Raw genomic sequence first — 20273 nt, 5'->3', positions numbered from 1 at the left:
ATACAAGTTAGGCAAGATGATGTATACAGATTCTTCATGGAGCTGAACTCATTACCATGGGATTACTCGAACCTACTGTTTTTAGATGAAGTCTCTTTTGACAACCGAGGAATGCTTCGTAATAGAGGTTATGCAGAGAAGGGTAAAAGACTAATCTGTCGTGGAGAGTTTGTTCGTAAACCACGAGTGTCCTGTCTATGCATGATTGGTCAAGGTGGTATGTTGGAATGCAGCTACACAGAAGGAACATTTACCAGATTGAATTTCTTCCATCATATTCGCCAGTTTGCGCTCCAAAGCGATAAAGTTGAAACATATCCTGGCATACACTCAATTTGGATTCTAGATGGTGCACGGATCCATTGCGACGCGAGCATCATTTCTTACCTGAGATCGTTGGGTATTTACCCGATTTTTTTACCTGCATATACTCCCTTTTACAACCCAATCGAGATCGTTTTCGGAACCATAAAAAGAAGAGCTCAGCAAGACTGCAAAGAAAATGATACTCGTGATTTGAAACTGTTTATTTCTGAAATCATGACTAGTTTCTACTCATACAAAATGGATCGATTGTTTCGAAAATGTGGTTACATAAACGGGGGGAAGTTTGACCCAACTGTTGCTTCTCCGGAAAACATAATCGATCTAGGTTTCGAAGAAAATTCACACAAACGAAAAACAGTTTGATTAGGTTAAAATCAATCATTCATTGTTTTATTTCATTAAAATACATAATTCTTGTCCTTGTTCATAAAACTTAATAAAGCACATACAAACCCAAATTTTTACATGTGATCCATATCCTCCATGTCAATGATTTTTGACTTCAACTCCTGTCCCAGATCGTCTTCCTGAACCTTCACTGCCGTCTCCATGGCATTGATCATTGAATCACTCAGCCTGTCTCGTAATTCCAACGCCTCTAGACGAATCTTGAACATTTTCAGTGAGGCGTTCAAGCTTTCCACATTCGATTCGACTACGTCGAAAACTTGCCGCAATGCAACGACCTCTTCGTGATAACTATTATTCACGCTGTGTGCTACTGATAGTTCTCTTCGAATAGCATTGACATGCAATCCTTCCTTCACACGGAACAGATGTGCAAGATGCTGCGTAGGGTGATCCTTGAGTGATTCTCTCAGGTGGGCAGGACCATTTAGTATGGAGTTAGCCCAAAATGACCATGCCATACCGTGGACATCCAAATGTTTACCGTGTACTGACCTGAGCTCATCCGCCAGCCCGATTACAGCTTGTGTTGTAGCAGCACCCGAACGATCCCGTTCAGATGGGTCGATTAGGTTCTCCTTCACCGAGCTCCAGACTGTACGATTACTCACAGACAATGAGTACACGTGCAAAAGAACTGTTATTTCCTTGTTTCTCCAACTTTGTAATAGGTTGCTGCTTTCGGTGAGCTTCTCCAGAACGTAGTGTCGACGGCCCGATTGAAACAACACAAACTTGCCAAATTCCTTCTCAGAGGAAGATTCATTTTCCGCCCACACTGGGGAGGTTGTCCCGTCCGCTTTCACATCAAAGATAACCTCTCTATTCAAGTGCTCCTTGGCCAAGTTCCATACCTTACGAATGAAGCTTGTAGTACTATGGGCAGTAACTTGCCAGCGTGCAATATACGATCCGGAAGATTGACCTTTGAATTGCCGTTTATATGCTAACAGGACACAACTGAAAAGATCCTTCTCGACATGAATGGAGCATTCGCCATCCTCGGAAATACTGCTCTGTCCGTTTTCACGTGAATGGATAGCGGCACTCGAGTTTTCCAATTCATCCAATGTTTTGTCCAGAGGATCCTCCGGCAGCTGCGTACTCCATGCATCCGGCAACTCAAAATCATCCAGATATTCTGCTGCTGGTGCATCCGCATCGCTATCTGTTTCGGTTCCCTCGTTCATGCTGCCCGACCGAAAACGCTTTCTTTCCTATTCAACCAAAATTTAGTCATTATAGTTTGTGTTTAACTCGTTCGTTCTATTTGTAATACTTACAGAGGGATTAGAAAAGCAGTAAAATATAAATTTTCGAAAATGAACTTGAATCAGATCCGAAACACAGTCGGGAAAATACCGATACACAGAACAAAACAAAACAAACAAATGTCAAAAATGTGGTTACAGTGGAGTCTACAAAAATCGACCCATAAGGTAGCACTTGCATTTTGCGATTATCATTTACTATCAATTTTTATGATTGATAGTAGATATGTTTGCGCTACATTGCTATATTTAAAGAAAACGATAAATGAAAACAGTAAAACACATCAATTGAAGCAAAATTTTCAAACAACGAGAATATATACCTCTGTTTATTGTTATATGGCAAATCGCGCTAAATGTGGACTTGACTGTTGACTGGCGAGAACATATTTTGGTGTGACAAAATTTTTTGAGCAGGGGTCTAATACGGTGGAAAATTTGCAATAAATGTTTCACAAACAATTGCTATTGTGTTGAACAATATGAAGCGCAAAGTGAATAACAATAAAATGTGTTTAAAGTAATTCATACCGAACAGTAAAAAAAATAACTTAATGTGCTGATATTGTTCAACTATATTGGAACGAAATTTCTTTCGGCATTGTTGAAATGTTTTATATCATTTTGTCAAATGGGTTGAAATTTTTATATCCTTTTGTCAAATGGGTTTACTGCTTTTACTATAAGTAACTTATTTCCAACAGTTTGGCAAACAGTTGCCCACTTTGGTATTTGTGAGTGATTTTCATTATGCACGCTTGAAAAATTGTTAGTAGCTGCAAGCTAATAAAAATAAATGTTAATATTTTTATTGGAAAAAATAGGCACACATTTTTATAAAATTGTTGTTACATATTCCTCAAACAAACTCAAACAGTATTTGATTCTAGCCAAAATTAGGAAAAATAGAAAAAAATATATTGATCAGAGTACGAAATATATACAATCGCTGAGTTGATGTATTTTAGCGTGCATTTTCCTGTACAGATTTTGAAACCGCCAAAGTACGAAACAATGAAAACAAATAGAAATCTACTAGGTTTGCGAGTTTGTTCCGAGGTTTGTTCTGTTTCCACGTCCCAGAGGACTTGCCAAGCGGTAGCGCTACCTACTTCCAATGCCGCGCTGTTGTCCGAAACGTAAGTAGTTAACCGGGTCAAAGGTAAAACAAAATATCGAACATTTTCGTCAATTGCAGCTCAATCAAGTCAAAGGCCGTAAAAGGAGAGTAGCGGCATCAAATCATCGGCTCACTGCTCTCAGGTAAAAATTAAAAAAAAGTTTTTCAACCCAAGTTGTGAAACAATTCTTTCGTAATCAGTGTTGCTCAGACTCATTTCCCCGAAAATAACATTTTCCGAACTACGAAGCCACGAACAACTACAACCATGCTCTATCCTCCTAAGATAGAAAAGCAAATGGTTAAGCTTGAGTCACAGACAAACAGACGTCACACTCTCATCAATGTCCATCGACCACCTTTTTAACGGTCGATTTGAGTTAATGGTAGGTGGCCAACTCACCACTCGCAGCGCTCGCGTCGTTTTTGTTCGTGTTTGACGTTTACACACTACCGCCACCTGTTGGCCGATAGGCCAAACACACCGATTCTAGCATTGGGCGTATAGACCAATCCAGTTGCCTGCGTAGTAGTGCAATGTTGACAAAATTTTCTTTGTTTGATGTGAGAACTGTCACAACATTGCTTTTGTTTGCTGTGAGAATCCAAATATAAACAGAATTGCTGCAAAACAACCACTTCCTTGTTGGCCTGCTGTTGACCGAAAGCTCAATAACGTCAAACAAACATCGATACGTTTTCATTCTGAGGAAATCGACTTGTGTAAGATTGATTGTGCATTGGTGTTCGTGGCAGTTTGCTTGGGGACCTCTATATGTTCTCGCGACTATGATTTTCATCGAAATTTGTTCTAAGTGTTACGTCTGTTTGTCTGTGCTTGAGTACTGCACACAAAATCGATCAATTTCGATCCCAGAGAGCCACAATTTAAGTTTCGGTGAAATGAAATGAGTGAGTGAGTGAGTGCGAATCATTTCACCGAAACTTGAATTGCGGCCCACCGAGATCGAAACTGTCGGATCCCATGTGCAACACTCAAGCCCAACCACCTCCCCCTCCATCTCAGGAATACAACGCACAGTTATACCAGTTCATGGCTTAACAATTCGAATTTCGGGGAAATGAGTCTGGTCAACACTGTTCGTAATGCAGTTTTCCGGAAACCGGACCAATTTTGACTCTGAAGATCAACAAAACAGCTAGTTGCCAGCAAGCACCAAGCCAGCCAAGGAAGATGCCAAACCTTCTTGAATACCATGCCCACACAGTGACGGATCACTTTGGCGTTCAACATCGGATAACTCGCTCAAAACATAAACGTTGACGTAAAACATATTTTTCCCATGTTATAATATTTGTCTTCTACCATTTGCAATGTTAAGCACAAAATTCAACCGCTAAATAACGGTGTTTTTGACAAATGTTTAGTTGGTACCACACAGCTATCATTATATGGTTGTTTTCTGTAAGAAGTGCCGTCAGCATTCATAAGCTCCCACAGGTGGTAAAATTCAAATGTTATAGCATGTTTTATACTCGTTCGCTTCGATTTAGTATGAATTCATCTTTGGAAAACATTTTACATGAATTTTTATTCAAAACACCGAATATTAGCACTTCTAACTAGTGATCCATAATATGGACCAGGAAATGATTGTTTACCACGGTTATGGATCACTTCCAAAGAATGTAGATTACTGCTATTTTATGCATTGGATTCGACATTTTCAGACAATAGCACTAAGGAAAAAACTAATAAAACTTCAAGGTTTGTAAATTTCATATTTTAGCAGACAAAAATGGGTGGAAAACTTGGTGTGGAGCGGAAACAGTTCATGTCTCACTTACTACAATGCAGTATCACAATAAAAAGGGCATTTTACCCTTGTTTCCAGCTCTAACACTGCTATATTTGCAGTAATATATGTCACATTGTTAACTTTCGCCATACCATGCAATAAAGATGCATTGAGTTGAAAATCTCTTGATTTTGCGCACTGATCCGTAATATGTCACAATTTGATCCATAATATGAAAAATGATTCATAATATGGTTTTCAGGAACCGACACAATTTTTAATTTTTATGCAATCCTATGTAAATATTACACTCAAAACAGTTTACTAACCGAAGCTCCAATTTGAAACGATTCGATTCGTGCTTTTAAATTACAATTTAACGTTTTCCATGTCGTTTTATTGAATTTTATATGTTGAACTCCACACTATTTGATCCATAACTGTGGGGTCATGGTATGTCATGTGGAAGCGGAAGCTACGAATGCTTTTCATGCATATGTAATTGTGGCGATTATGGTCGGAATAATGCACAATATTACATTGATTTATTTCGTGTGCATTTGAAATTCTGTTATCGTGCTGATAGAACCACCCTAATGCGAACCCGCAACGAAAAGCAACCAGAAACGAGAGAAAACAAAACGAAGGCTCAAGTCGGCTAAGCCACGCATCGTACAAAATACGATTCGAAGCCGACGCTAGAATCGTGTGTGTTGAAAACGTGGTAGAACATAGAAAGAGGATTATGCGTCGCGTCGATGATGGAGATGTGGTAGTGAAAAGGCTCCGATTGCGCTGAAGCGGCTCGTGAGCAAGCATCAAAATTGACTCGAGCATTCTGCTAACTATTGTTGATGCGATTGGATGTCAATTTAATAATATCGTCCATCGTTTACTACAATGGCGCAGCCGGTAAACTGTTTGTCGATTCAGTGGAAGTATGAAGAAGTTTATATTTGTTTGTTTGTTATAAATTGTGAAAGAAGTGAATAAATAGTGAAAAAGTAAGCGGGGAATATGTGAAATATAATGGACGGTGAGGAGTTGTCGGAATTGCGGGTATATGGGAATGGGAGTGTAATAAAACTGACTAGCAAAAAAAAAAATGAAGAGGAATGCTGCAGAGAGAACAATGATAAATACGTAATAAAAAAACTGAGCGGGATGCAAATAAGAGAAAACAAAAGAAAAGTTAAAAAATATATTGCAAATTTTCCACCGTATTAGACCCCTGCTCAAAAAATTTTGTCACACCAAAATATGTTCTCGCCAGTCAACAGTCAAGTCCACATTTAGCGCGATTTGCCATATAACAATAAACAGAGGTATATATTCTCGTTGTTTGAAAATTTTGCTTCAATTGATGTGTTTTACTGTTTTCATTTATCGTTTTCTTTAAATATAGCAATGTAGCGCAAACATATCTACTATCAATCATAAAAATTGATAGTAAATGATAATCGCAAAATGCAAGTGCTACCTTATGGGTCGATTTTTGTAGACTCCACTGTAACCACATTTTTGACATTTGTTTGTTTTGTTTTGTTCTGTGTATCGGTATTTTCCCGACTGTGTTTCGGATCTGATTCAAGTTCATTTTCGAAAATTTATATTTTACTGCTTTTCTAATCCCTCTGTAAGTATTACAAATAGAACGAACGAGTTAAACACAAACTATAATGACTAAATTTTGGTTGAATAGGAAAGAAAGCGTTTTCGGTCGGGCAGCATGAACGAGGGAACCGAAACAGATAGCGATGCGGATGCACCAGCAGCAGAATATCTGGATGATTTTGAGTTGCCGGATGCATGGAGTACGCAGCTGCCGGAGGATCCTCTGGACAAAACATTGGATGAATTGGAAAACTCGAGTGCCGCTATCCATTCACGTGAAAACGGACAGAGCAGTATTTCCGAGGATGGCGAATGCTCCATTCATGTCGAGAAGGATCTTTTCAGTTGTGTCCTGTTAGCATATAAACGGCAATTCAAAGGTCAATCTTCCGGATCGTATATTGCACGCTGGCAAGTTACTGCCCATAGTACTACAAGCTTCATTCGTAAGGTATGGAACTTGGCCAAGGAGCACTTGAATAGAGAGGTTATCTTTGATGTGAAAGCGGACGGGACAACCTCCCCAGTGTGGGCGGAAAATGAATCTTCCTCTGAGAAGGAATTTGGCAAGTTTGTGTTGTTTCAATCGGGCCGTCGACACTACGTTCTGGAGAAGCTCACCGAAAGCAGCAACCTATTACAAAGTTGGAGAAACAAGGAAATAACAGTTCTTTTGCACGTGTACTCATTGTCTGTGAGTAATCGTACAGTCTGGAGCTCGGTGAAGGAGAACCTAATCGACCCATCTGAACGGGATCGTTCGGGTGCTGCTACAACACAAGCTGTAATCGGGCTGGCGGATGAGCTCAGGTCAGTACACGGTAAACATTTGGATGTCCACGGTATGGCATGGTCATTTTGGGCTAACTCCATACTAAATGGTCCTGCCCACCTGAGAGAATCACTCAAGGATCACCCTCCGCAGCATCTTGCACATCTGTTCCGTGTGAAGGAAGGATTGCATGTCAATGCTATTCGAAGAGAACTATCAGTAGCACACAGCGTGAATAATAGTTATCACGAAGAGGTCGTTGCATTGCGGCAAGTTTTCGACGTAGTCGAATCGAATGTGGAAAGCTTGAACGCCTCACTGAAAATGTTCAAGATTCGTCTAGAGGCGTTGGAATTACGAGACAGGCTGAGTGATTCAATGATCAATGCCATGGAGACGGCAGTGAAGGTTCAGGAAGACGATCTGGGACAGGAGTTGAAGTCAAAAATCATTGACATGGAGGATATGGATCACATGTAAAAATTTGGGTTTGTATGTGCTTTATTAAGTTTTATGAACAAGGACAAGAATTATGTATTTTAATGAAATAAAACAATGAATGATTGATTTTAACCTAATCAAACTGTTTTTTCGTTTGTGTGAATTTTCTTCGAAACCTAGATCGATTATGTTTTCCGGAGAAGCAACAGTTGGGTCAAACTTCCCCCCGTTTATGTAACCACATTTTCGAAACAATCGATCCATTTTGTATGAGTAGAAACTAGTCATGATTTCAGAAATAAACAGTTTCAAATCACGAGTATCATTTTCTTTGCAGTCTTGCTGAGCTCTTCTTTTTATGGTTCCGAAAACGATCTCGATTGGGTTGTAAAAGGGAGTATATGCAGGTAAAAAAATCGGGTAAATACCCAACGATCTCAGGTAAGAAATGATGCTCGCGTCGCAATGGATCCGTGCACCATCTAGAATCCAAATTGAGTGTATGCCAGGATATGTTTCAACTTTATCGCTTTGGAGCGCAAACTGGCGAATATGATGGAAGAAATTCAATCTGGTAAATGTTCCTTCTGTGTAGCTGCATTCCAACATACCACCTTGACCAATCATGCATAGACAGGACACTCGTGGTTTACGAACAAACTCTCCACGACAGATTAGTCTTTTACCCTTCTCTGCATAACCTCTATTACGAAGCATTCCTCGGTTGTCAAAAGAGACTTCATCTAAAAACAGTAGGTTCGAGTAATCCCATGGTAATGAGTTCAGCTCCATGAAGAATCTGTATACATCATCTTGCCTAACTTGTATTGCTCGTCTTTCAAGACACTTCCATGTCAACCCTTCACTGTGGAGTATGCGGCAGATGGATGAGGCTGATATCTTCATCCGGAAATGATCTTCGAATAGTTTTCCAGCTTCATGCAGATAAAGTAGTGGTTTTTGTTTATATAGATCGACGAGCCAGCGACGTTTTTCTATACCAAATTTTCGAGTGGTGGTTTTATTCTGAATTCTTCCGTACGATCCTTGTTGCTCATACGTGGTAATCCAGTTGCTTATGGTTGACCGGTGCTTCCCATAGATAAAAGCGAGCTTGGCTCTCGAGAGACCTAAGAAATAATATCCATATAGTGCGTGATATACCGTGCAGGATGATGCGTGGCGTTGTTTCACAGCCTGCATTATTGCTGCCATTCCTTGCTGTGGTAAAAGAAGTAGTTAGTTTATAAAACAAAGCTTTAGGTTAACAAATATTCAAACAAATAGAAACTAACGTGATAATATCAACACTCGATGTTATTGTTATTCACACAAATCAACTGTCAATAAAACTGTCAGTCATAAGTGGGAATCTTTTTGACAGATTTGAAAAAATGTCGAATAATCTAATAACGAATGCAAGAAGCAATATTGACTTCGCAGCACCAATCTGGACTTCGCCGGTTGGACTTCCGAAGCGAAGTTTTGAACGAACTAACTGTCATTGCTCTGCCGGCTCGGATTTTATCTCGACTGTTTTTGAAAACAGTCCAACATCACGTCGACGGAAGAAGTTTCGCTACAACGGAGGATTTGTCAGTTCGAGCGCGCCAAAATCCTTCCGATTGAAAATGTGTTGGCGGTGCTTAAGGTGCAACTGTTTGCTATCCATAAATGATTATCAATTTTGCAGTTTTCGGGGTGTGATATCGGTTCTACCAAACAGAGATGAACTGAAAGTGTATCAACATGCCTGTTGCTAGCAAGCATATGATCCGATAGATCACCGAATGACCGATATGATATAAAACAGAAATATTTTCTTTTCAACGATAGTTTGAACATAGATTGTTCATGGATGCCACGATGAGTCTATCGTGTGTTACCTTAAGTTCGTTGATAAAGAAGAGGAAAATGAGCGAAGTTCTCTCTCTGAATTTTATTGTGCTCTGCAAGATAAATCCACGTAATGCGATTATCTGGAAATGTCGATATACCGTCGCAGTGATAATAAAAATCACCTAATGTTTCAGATTTAGCAAATTTGAAACATTTGCGTCCATGAAGAACGAAAAAATCCAAGCCTACTTGAATTTTGACGTTGCGTTTGAATTGCGCGCATATCTTCTGCGCGTTACCGCCGCCGCTGGATGTGGATTTAAAATGAGCGCCGCAATATCGGGATGCACAATAGGTACGTCTGCTTGCTTCATTCCGTTTATATAAACGAAGTTAATACAATTCTTCGACAAATACACAAGCATATTTCAAACTCATATTCACGTCGCTGCTGTGATTTTATTTGTATGTGTTAAGAAACATTTCGATTATACATTATTATGCGTTAAGCTACTACAATACTGATCTATAGCTAGAGATGTCCGAGTGAATGATCGCCTTCGGGTCTATGCCACTTTGTAGTTAGTCGAGAGTTAGTTTAGGGTTGATTGGCGTTGCGCTTCAGTCATCAATGACGTCAAAGTCCATTTCGCAACATCCTTTAACGTTCTTCTCCGCCAAGTCGGTACCAGGAATATGGATCAGCATACGCACCCGATATGTACCCTTGCCAAGTTCGATGTAACTGTGAAGGTAGTTTATTTTCAGGACAGCCGCGTCCAAGTTGAAAACGCCCTGTAGCGGTAAAGGAGAGAAATGTTGTGATTAATGGCAGTTTTGAATTTGCTTAAACTCTCGCATAACTTGTGATCTCGCCCTAAAAGCCATTGGTAACCAAGTGTGTAGCTTGTTGTTACCAAACAATCGAATGGATTTACACGTTATTCAACAATTCTACGATAAATAAAAGATCCTCCTCTATCACCCAGTGGTGATAGTTTTCACCCTGGTCCAAACATTTGCTTAGAAAAGAGGAGCTACACACTCGGTTACCAATGGCTTTTAGGGCGAGATCTCAAGTTATGCGATAAATCTCGCATAACCTGTGATCTCGCCCTAAAAGCCATTTGGTACCGGGTGTGTAGCTCCTTGTTTCTAAGCAGATTATGCGAGAAATTAAATAAAACCGTAGCTAATGCCTGATAAAAAAAATAACATTTAAAAATCATAATATGTGATCACAGACAAACAGACGTCACACTCTCATCATTGTCCATCGACCACCTTCTTAACGGTCGATTCAAATATATGGTAGATGGCCAATCTGCCACCCGCAGCGCTCGCATCGTTTTTGTTCGTGTTTGACGTTTACACATTACCGCCATCTGTTGGCCTGTCGGCCAAACGCACCGATTTTAACATTGGGTGTACATGTTCTCGTGACTATGATTTTGATCGAGAATTGTTATAAGTGTCACGTCTGTTTGTCTGTGATGTTATTTTTTTCCCTTCTTACAACCATAGTGGTTTCTGCGCTCGTGTACATACACGTTACATGTCACCAACACTACTTCAAGAATGCTGGTTGAAAATATAAACAAAGATCAGCTGTTCCCAGCAAAATCAAACGGCAGTATTTTCAACCAGCAAATTTGCGCACGTGTTCGTGACACCGCTCGGCGAGAGCTGAATAAGAAGGGTATAAATATGTGGTATAAAGATCGCTTGAAAAACCAACTTTTGATCCGAGGCCCGGAGGGCCAAGTGTCGTATACCAATCAAAAAATATCACTCAATTATCTCAGCCGTTTGTCAACCGATTTAAACACTTTTAGCTCTAAAAGAAAGCTACAACATTCCCATAGAACGCTATTGAATTTCATTGCGATTGGACATTTCGTTACAGAGTTATGATTCAAACAGTATCATGAAGTACTAGAAAAAGCATATTCTAATATTTTCAACTGTCTAATGCATTTTGATTGATTTCTCAGCCATTTTTGAACCGATTCGAGTTCTTTTATCGACTAATGGAAGCTCTAACATTCATTCATAACCCTTCAAATTTTCATTGAAATCGGATTACTAGTTACAGAGATATCAAAAGAATTTCTTCTTTTGATATCTCTGTAACTAAGGTACTGGATTTTTTTTTTCTAAGATATTCAACCTTTTACATATTGATCAATTTCTCAACTATTTTTAATCCGATTTAATCTCTTATTTCATCGATTGAAAGCTCTGACATCATTCACAATCATACTGCAATTGAATTATAAATTATAGAGGTAAAAACATTTTTTTTTCAAAAATCTCTAAAATACCCCTTTTATTAATTTAAACCTGCACAAAAATCTTAAAAAAATCGCAAGCAAAATCATTTTAGGACATCAATTTTTCATTTTTCGATATTATTTTACAGGATGGCAACATGGGTTTATATACCCTCTTAAACTATGATAAAAAGCGTATGAAAAGTTATAAAGTTTGATATCCGCCAGGACCTTCTCGCAAACCATTAAACTATTAGAGCAGATAGAACATAGTCACAAAATTCTAATGTTTAGTTATACTGGTACAAGGTTCCAAATGAATGATGCATAATAATTATCTCAAACCTGTATGGAAATGTAAGAAGGGTTCAGTCTCACCATCGGTGGATTAAGTCAGGGTTTTCATCTAGCATAAGCTACGGCTGAGGGCCATATATAAGCCAAAAGTAATAAATATATAAAATATCTGTAGCCATTTATAAGCAAAAAAATCGTTACCTTACGAACAAGCTTTTGATGTTTTGATCTTCAAACAAATTTTCAGAACGGCCATATTGTATGCAACACCAATATAAGCTAGCTGTTGTAAAACTAAAAAGAAAATTCTACAGTGAATGCAAAATAAAATTGTGAAGCTGATTCTGAAGGAAGGCGCAAGTATAGTTCTTATTAATTACATAGAATACCCAATGTATGAACATTGGATTAAATGTCGAATAATACTATCAAAAATAATTGTTTAATATAGTTAGGTTAATTTAAGGTGGGATCCCGGTGATCAAGTCTTCCCTGTCTGCCCCATAAATATGTATACTGCTTCGCGACTAAAAATGGGTGAACCACCGTGCGAAGTTTGATTTTTTACCTACTTCGCCGCGTCGCAACTCGATTCTCAATAGTGCGCATAATGCACACTGCGGAGGGCATAGATGCGCACTATAGCGAAGCGACTCGCGACGCGGCGAAGTTGGTCAAAAATCAAACTTCGCACGGTGGTTCACCCATTTTTAGTCGCGAAGCAGTATATTATTCATGATCTTCATCTTTCGATCATTATGATTGGCTAATTTAGGGGGCTGGCTGCAGCCAGCATGAGGCAAGAAGCCTTAAGATATATCGGTTCAAATCATGGCCTAAAATTGGAACTATTTTTGAAGATTTTTGCGGTGTAAGGGCGAGCTCACCTGTTGTTCTACATGACGTTATCGAAGGTATTCCATTCTATTTTTGAATGTCCTAGAGGGTTCAATTTTATTATATAGTATGAAACATTGATTTGATGCAACTTCAAATAAGAAAAATAAAACTCAATTTATCCCTTCTGACCCTTAAGACATACTGTTTTTATACATGCAAAACTAAATGTCAAAAAAACTTTAACAAAAAAATCTTTACTACTATATTGAACAATTGTAGGGGCCCAGATAGCCGTAGCGGTAAACGCGCAACTATTCAGCAAGACCAAGCTGAGGGTCGTGGGTTCTAATCCCACCGGTCGAGGATCTTTGGGGCCGTTCAAATATTACGTAACGCAACAGGGGGAGGGAGGGGTTTTTTTAGTGTTATGGTCCATACACAAATTTAAAATTTTCCATACAAAAGCTGTTACGGTAAATTGGCAAATTTTGTGTTACGTAATATTTGAATTAACCCTTTTCGGATTGGAAATTTTCTCGACTTCCCAGGGAGCAAAGGAGCAGGACAACAACTCAACAATACGGGTGTCGCAGGTTCGAGACGCAAAATGAGGAATTTCATCATCATAAAACGAGGATCAAAATGTGGCAATTACAAGTCCTCAGAAGGATGAAAACTACCAAAACGAATATGTCGGATACGGAGAAATACTATCTGTATCATTTTATTACATTTTTTGCATACTATTAGAGGTTTCCGTTTTCATTCATTCATTTATTTACCTCATGTACCAGTTGCTTGGCCGCATACGCGAAAGCTCTCTGGCTGCGTACGCGAAAGCACAAAATATTCGCCCTAAAAACCTGGCGAAAACAACTGACGTTTCTCACGTGGTCTTATATCAGCATTAGTGGTGCAAAGAAGCACGGTTATATCTTGGCACTATAATGGCACGCTATTTCGCCTTTTCTGGCATTATAATAGCATTATATGCGTATATAAAACTGACATGCATCAAATGATTACCCTATATGCGCATATAATGCTGTTACCGTACCGCATTATCGTGCTTACTGGTTACTTGGGAATATATATTAAAAATTGGGTTTTTGTGTCATTTACAATTTAAGTTTTATTTTTGAAAATTAACATTAAAATATTTTTTCAGTGTATTTTTTTTTTGTAGTCCACCGTGACGGTTCACTACAATTTCTCCATAGAACGTCTTCTTCTTAACATAACGTCTTCACTGGGACAAAGCCTGCTTCTCAGCTTAGTGTTCTTATGAGCACTTCCACAGTTACTGAGAGCTTTCTTTGCCTAAGGTGCCATTTTCGTGTGGTAGGTACGATGATACTCTATGCCCAGGGAAGTGTGGTAGGTACGATGATACTCTATGCCCAGGGAAGTAAGGGAAGTCAAGGAAATTTCCGTTTAGAAAAGATCCTGAGAACCAACCGGGAATTGAACCCAGACACTTTCAGCATGGCTTTGCTTTGTAGCCGCGGACTCTAACCACTCGGCTTAGGAAGGCCCCAATTCTCCATAGAACATTTTTCTCTAAAACAATAATTTCGGAACTAGATTTTTTTCAATAAATTGCTTGCAAAAGCTCATAGGCCGTTTTCAACAGTTATTCTTGAGTCGAAATAATCGATTTATCCATAGAAAATATGTATTCTATAACACCGAAAACATGTGTAAATTTATCTTTTTTTATTCTCATCTGCTGAAAAACTATGTTTTTATAGCAAATACCCGTCAACTAAAATGTTTTGAACTATTATCACATATTTTTTTCATAACATTGATCGTATCACATTTTTATTATTAGAATTTTCATAGCACCAATCTCTGGTTTTTTTACCCACAATCTTGAGTTTTGATGAGAGAAAATACCAAATTAATAAAACCAACAAGAACAACTTTCAAATTGTGTTTTAACTACCGTTTTGATTTGTATTACGGACACTTAAGGCCTCTTTAAAGTGTGAGCCACCTAAAAGCTTATAAATTAAATCAATGTTCATGATTCCTTAGCGTTATCATGCTATCAGGACACTTACCTTTCGAATGGTAGGTGAAGATTTGAATTCCACAACTTCAATAAATTTAAATAAATAGAAATGTGTGCCCTCTTCACGATTCTTATTCCGGACACCACCTCACTTTTGCTTCTTATTCCGGACGCTTTGATTCAAATTCCGGACCGCTCGTGAAAAACAAAGTTGGAAAAGTTAAATCGTTAAATACATACTACCAACTATCAGATAAACGTCAAAACTAGTTGAGCATTATAAATTTTCATGGATTGCTATGGAAAAATCATATTAAAACGAGTCTCCAAATTGGGAACTTTTGAACGGCAAATTTTGAAACATTTCAATTGAAACCTTTCCCATACAAAGTTGAGTGTCCGGAATTTGAATCAGAATGGTAGTTACAATTTTAAGAACACTGCAGAAATGTTGCACTTAGAACTTGAAATCAATCATAGATTGTTCTAATTTGATATAACATGTATGCATATTATATCCTTCTCATTGTAAACATATTTCACAAGATTTGAAGAACTCTGGTACTGCGAAATATATTGCCCTTCTTAGCCCACTTGTGCCATGTTCTTTGCAAACATAAGCGTCTGTGAGATAATGTGTTCTTAAAGTCAGCTTTGATGGCAATTATTCTACATTCAGTTTTATATTTATGGACCATAAATATGCTTTTATTTTTTCACGAAAAATAAATTCATAACGTTTTTATTACACCATGAAGACAAGGTAAACACATACGCTGCTTGCGGATGATGATGACGCTTTTGATATTTATACATCCAAAAGAAGAAGAATTCGTTTGGAAAAGATGTATTCAAATAAATTTTAAGAAGCAATTGCTGCATTGATTTGACCAAATGTTCTTTGAAGGTTTATAGAAACGATAATTAATGAATATCACTAAAATATTATATTCTGTAAGGCTATACTGTTACAGTAAAAATGGCGTACATTATTTCAAAAGAAAAACGTTCAAGAAAAATCCAAAGCATCAACAAACAAATTTAAAACTTGAAAAAAAAAACAAAAATAATGAAAACTAACACTGAAAATAAAACATTTTATTTATTTCCCCCCTCTGACTTTTTGAAAAATTTGAAGGGGGGGGGATGACAAAAGTAAAATTTCAAATTTGTTCCGGCCCAAGTGACGAGAAAAAAATGTAACAATCTTCTTACCCATGCGACCATCCTAATTTCACATCACTGAGTCTGAAAAGATGGAAACATTTTTCCAAAGACGCTATACTTATATCTAAAACTGACGGTTTAGGCGCAAACATTGTCTTCCTCGATATGACTTTGAGAAAACCTTGGCATTGCATCGGTTTCTAATTGTGCTTACAATTTTAGTTTAATTAATTAATTTATGATTTGTGGGGGCCCGCAAGCGCCCTCGTCCTCATAAATATGGCTTTGAGTTCAATATATTAAACCATGTAGAAATACTCAATTAGTTCTATGTGATTACTTGGAGGCATACCTTCAAAATGTATACGTATAAAAAAGGTTAAGGGCATCGAATATTGTGAAAACTTGGGTTCTGGTTCATTTTCTATCGTACATTCAGATGATTTTTCATTATTTTTTTCTAGTTCTGGAAATTTGTCACAGGATATCAGTTGGGTTCAACAAATAAAGCGATTGAAAAAATGGATAAACGGCCACATTACGTATTCTCGTTGATTACCACAAATCTTACCTCGTGTCGTCCGCATTTGTCTCCATTGGACATGGCACTGGCCAACATAAACCAAGGCCCACTGTCGTCCGAATGGAACCTCTCGCAGTGCATTGGCTCGATGTATTCCTTCGGGTTGTCCAAGCAAACAGCGGTACTTCCCAGCGGGCACTTGTACGTCGTAAGCACTAGCTCGAACTGGACATCATCGCTGCTTTTGCGGATTTCGTACTCGGCATGCAGGGTGTTACAAACGCCATCGGCGTCCCGGTCATACGAAACCTTGGTCAACGCCACCGGAACTTTGTCGTAATCCAGCGTCACATCCTGACAGTTTGCGAACGTGGTCAAATTGACCCGCTACACACAGATATGGGAAAGCTTTGGGTCAGTTAAAAAAGTAATAAGAACGGTTATGCATTAGAACTCACAAGACCATTTACGCACTTTAGCAAATATGCCACGAGTAACAATATCCAATGCTTTCCGAACATACCTACTGCCATATGAACGAAATGCACTAGTTTAAATGGGAAAATGCAAAGAGACGATCATCTTCTTATACTGTCCCATTGATCGCTTGGTCGGTGCTACTGGAACCCGTGTGTCCATAATTACATCCTCCGATGCTAGTAATGATATGCTAAACGCACTAAATACGTTACTTATCAGAGGAAAAATCAATCAGCCTAAGTAAAACTGTCATTTCAATTACTGATTGAACTATATCGCGGAGCTGTGGTAACGACTACCTACTGTAGAGTGGCTGGTGTTCTCATCGATCGGCATCTATATGCAAAATTGAAGATTCATTGTGCTCTCCATTTTAGTTTAGTCATTCGACGATTCGCTTGTGCAATAGATTCTAGGAATTCCACTCGTTGATATGCTATGATTATGTAATAAGTAGTTCGTGATAAGCACCGCATGTATATTTGTAACGGTTCTAACATCAAGATTCATTATATTACTTGATTCTTACAAAAAGTATACTAATAGTTTGAAAACCATAGTACAGGTCGGACTCGATTATCCGGAGTATCGATTTTTTTTCACTCCGTATAATTTAATCCTCCGGATAATCGAATCACGAAAAGAAAAAGTAAAATCTGCGATAAAAGAACTTAAATATTATCATTTTTTGATGTTTAATTTAAATGATGCAGTGGCGCAGTCAGAAATTATTTCTAGGAACATTGGGGGTCTCGAGGAGAAAAAAACTATTTTTGACCAGCATACACAAAAAACACCTTTTTGCAATTCCGTTGCAAATCAATCAACTTTTCATTGAGAAGTTGATCAACACACCTACCGAAACAAACAGTGCTGAAAAGTAACACTTTTCAGTACTGTTTCTGTATGCGTCAACCGAATAACCCATTCTCTTCATGTCATATGTGTGTGAGTCGAGACGAGTCGTTCTCACCTCGATTGACGTGAGACGACTAATCTGATGGGAGCGAGTCGCCACCTCACCGACTCGTCTATAGCCTTTCATGGCGCACAGAATAAGCACAATTGCATCTGATTCTTGGGTTTATTCTACGACTGGCGTGTGGTGAGAATTGTCGGTGTCGACTCGAGTGAAGTGACTTTCCATTTGTTTCACACGGCGCGTCACTTCACTCGAGTCTATATCCGCTGTGCGATCCGGTTCCGACATAGGCTTACGATTCTGATGTGGGATCGGATCGTCATGCATTTTTAGTCAGCTACTGTATGTGCTATCTTACTTGTTCTTTCCTCAAATAGGGAATATAGAACTGCATGATACCGATGAGAGCGAGAAAATTGGTGACATTCATGGGTGTTACTGTATCACAGCCTACGTGATTGAAAAATACTGAATGCGTAGTTTCACGCATGGCTGTATGCCCATGTGGGTTCTCTTGAAATGTTAGTTCGCCGAGTACAACTCGTGCTGAAAAAATCATCATTTTGCAACTTGTTGCATAAACAGCTATTTCCAAACTCCCTTATCTTACCTACATCTAAAACTACTAAACCATTCATATTGTATATTGCAATACTAAATTATTTCAAATTTGTGCATAAAAACAAGAATATCAAAACAACATATTCAGAATAATTGAGCCTAAAATTCCGGATAATCGAATACCGGATAATCGAGTCACTGGATAATCGCGTCTGACCTGTACTAAACTAAATATTAAATTGAAGAAAACTTGCTAAAAGATGTCTATCTAATTGCAGGACAGATAACGTTAGCACTTCTGAAAATTAGATACTTCAGAAATCGTATTTTTAAGATTAAAAAGAGGCAGCACAGGAATCAAAACCAGCAAAAAGATTTTGTGATTCCTTGGGACAATGAGCCAGGTATAATTTTTACTATTTTTTCCAAGAACTCTACCCAAAATCAACATTGCCTTTCATTTAAAGTTTACTTCAGGCCGAAGATACCTCGAAGAATACATCCTTTAATTCTATCACGGATTTCCAAAGGAATTCCTCTAAAATCCGAGCTAATATCCTTTCCAAAAAATTGATCAATATCTAATATTTTTTTTAGAAATTTATCCAAAATGTTTGTTTAGGGTATTTCAAGAAATCCACCAGATATACCACATTTCCCAAAATTAATTCAACCAGATACGTCACAATGGTACCTCTCTAGAGTCTTTCAGAAATTCATCAGGCTTAAAATCAAGCAACCAACCAGTATTTTTTTCTTAAGTTTGTATCTGGATTCTTATAGAAATTATCCTATTTTTTGAAATCTTTTGATGAATTTCTACATGAATTCTACCATCACTGTTTAGCCAAAACGTGTGAACCTTTGTGGCATATAATGCACATAATTGAGTGTGATCTTTCAAACTTAAATTTTTATGACTTCCTATCAATATCGACTATATCTATATTCAATATAAAGTTTACGCGACGTCAGGGCTGGGTTTGTGTGTCTCAAGGATAGGAACATTGAAGATCTCATGCTTGAAGAAAGAGGTCAATAAGAGGCCAAAAAGGAAACAAAAAGGAACTAAAAAGACACCACCAGGTACCAAAATTAAACCAAACAGGAAAGGGGAGATAAAATGGAGAGAATCCTACCACTTATTTATGGATATTTCATTTTGTTTATTTATGATACTCCAGAGGTTCAACCATGAATTCATTCCTTCGAAGATTTTCATAAATCACTCAAGCTACCCAGAAGTCTTCCAGGAACTCAGTGATTCTTCCACAGATTACGCTTTGGAAACTGTCGTGCAGTATTTGTGAAACCTTTCAACCAGATGTTTTTTCTAAAGTAACCTTTAAAAATTATTCCAGAGATTTCTCCTAAGAATCCTTTAGAGGGACTTCCATGAATTCTTTGACAACGGTCGAAGATAACTTGTTTTAGAAATTATTGGGGAAATTCTTGAAAAAAATCAAATCTCGATTACTTTTTCAAATCGACGTAAGTAACTTTCATATGATTTTGAGAAAATTAATTAAGAATTGGTTCTTGTAAAACAGTTTTAAAATTAATCACCTTTTTAACATTTTGTCGCCGTGTACATCGCTTAAATTTTGCATACAATCAGCTCGCGTTCAAAAACTTTGTAAT

The 20273-nt window shown here is 38.0% G+C and overlaps 3 protein-coding genes across 3 annotated transcripts; 1 reads left to right on the top strand and 2 right to left on the bottom strand.

The window, feature by feature from the left end:
• Positions 1–772: 772 nt before the first annotated feature.
• LOC110676654 lies at positions 773–2232 on the bottom strand. The gene is made up of 2 exons (XM_021845380.1): positions 2019–2232; positions 773–1952 (listed from the first exon to the last, which is right to left on the bottom strand). The coding sequence occupies exon 2, from the start codon at positions 1923–1925 to the stop codon at positions 789–791; it is 1137 nt and encodes a 378-aa protein (XP_021701072.1). The 5' UTR covers positions 1926–1952; positions 2019–2232; the 3' UTR covers positions 773–788.
• A 4076-nt stretch (positions 2233–6308) lies between these two features.
• LOC110675696 lies at positions 6309–7821 on the top strand. The gene is made up of 2 exons (XM_021841345.1): positions 6309–6522; positions 6589–7821. The coding sequence occupies exon 2, from the start codon at positions 6616–6618 to the stop codon at positions 7750–7752; it is 1137 nt and encodes a 378-aa protein (XP_021697037.1). The 5' UTR covers positions 6309–6522; positions 6589–6615; the 3' UTR covers positions 7753–7821.
• A 2157-nt stretch (positions 7822–9978) lies between these two features.
• LOC5564497 lies at positions 9979–17239 on the bottom strand. The gene is made up of 3 exons (XM_001648783.2): positions 17128–17239; positions 16718–17056; positions 9979–10347 (listed from the first exon to the last, which is right to left on the bottom strand). Exons 1-3 carry the CDS (start codon positions 17200–17202, stop codon positions 10174–10176), a joined length of 588 nt encoding a protein of 195 aa, XP_001648833.1. The 5' UTR covers positions 17203–17239; the 3' UTR covers positions 9979–10173.
• Positions 17240–20273: the final 3034 nt, after the last annotated feature.

The sequence above is a fragment of the Aedes aegypti genome, chromosome 2, assembly GCF_002204515.2.
Source record: "Aedes aegypti strain LVP_AGWG chromosome 2, AaegL5.0 Primary Assembly, whole genome shotgun sequence".
In the NCBI taxonomy this organism is placed as follows: domain Eukaryota; kingdom Metazoa; phylum Arthropoda; class Insecta; order Diptera; family Culicidae; genus Aedes; species Aedes aegypti.
This window is presented reverse-complemented; position numbering and strand designations above follow the sequence as displayed.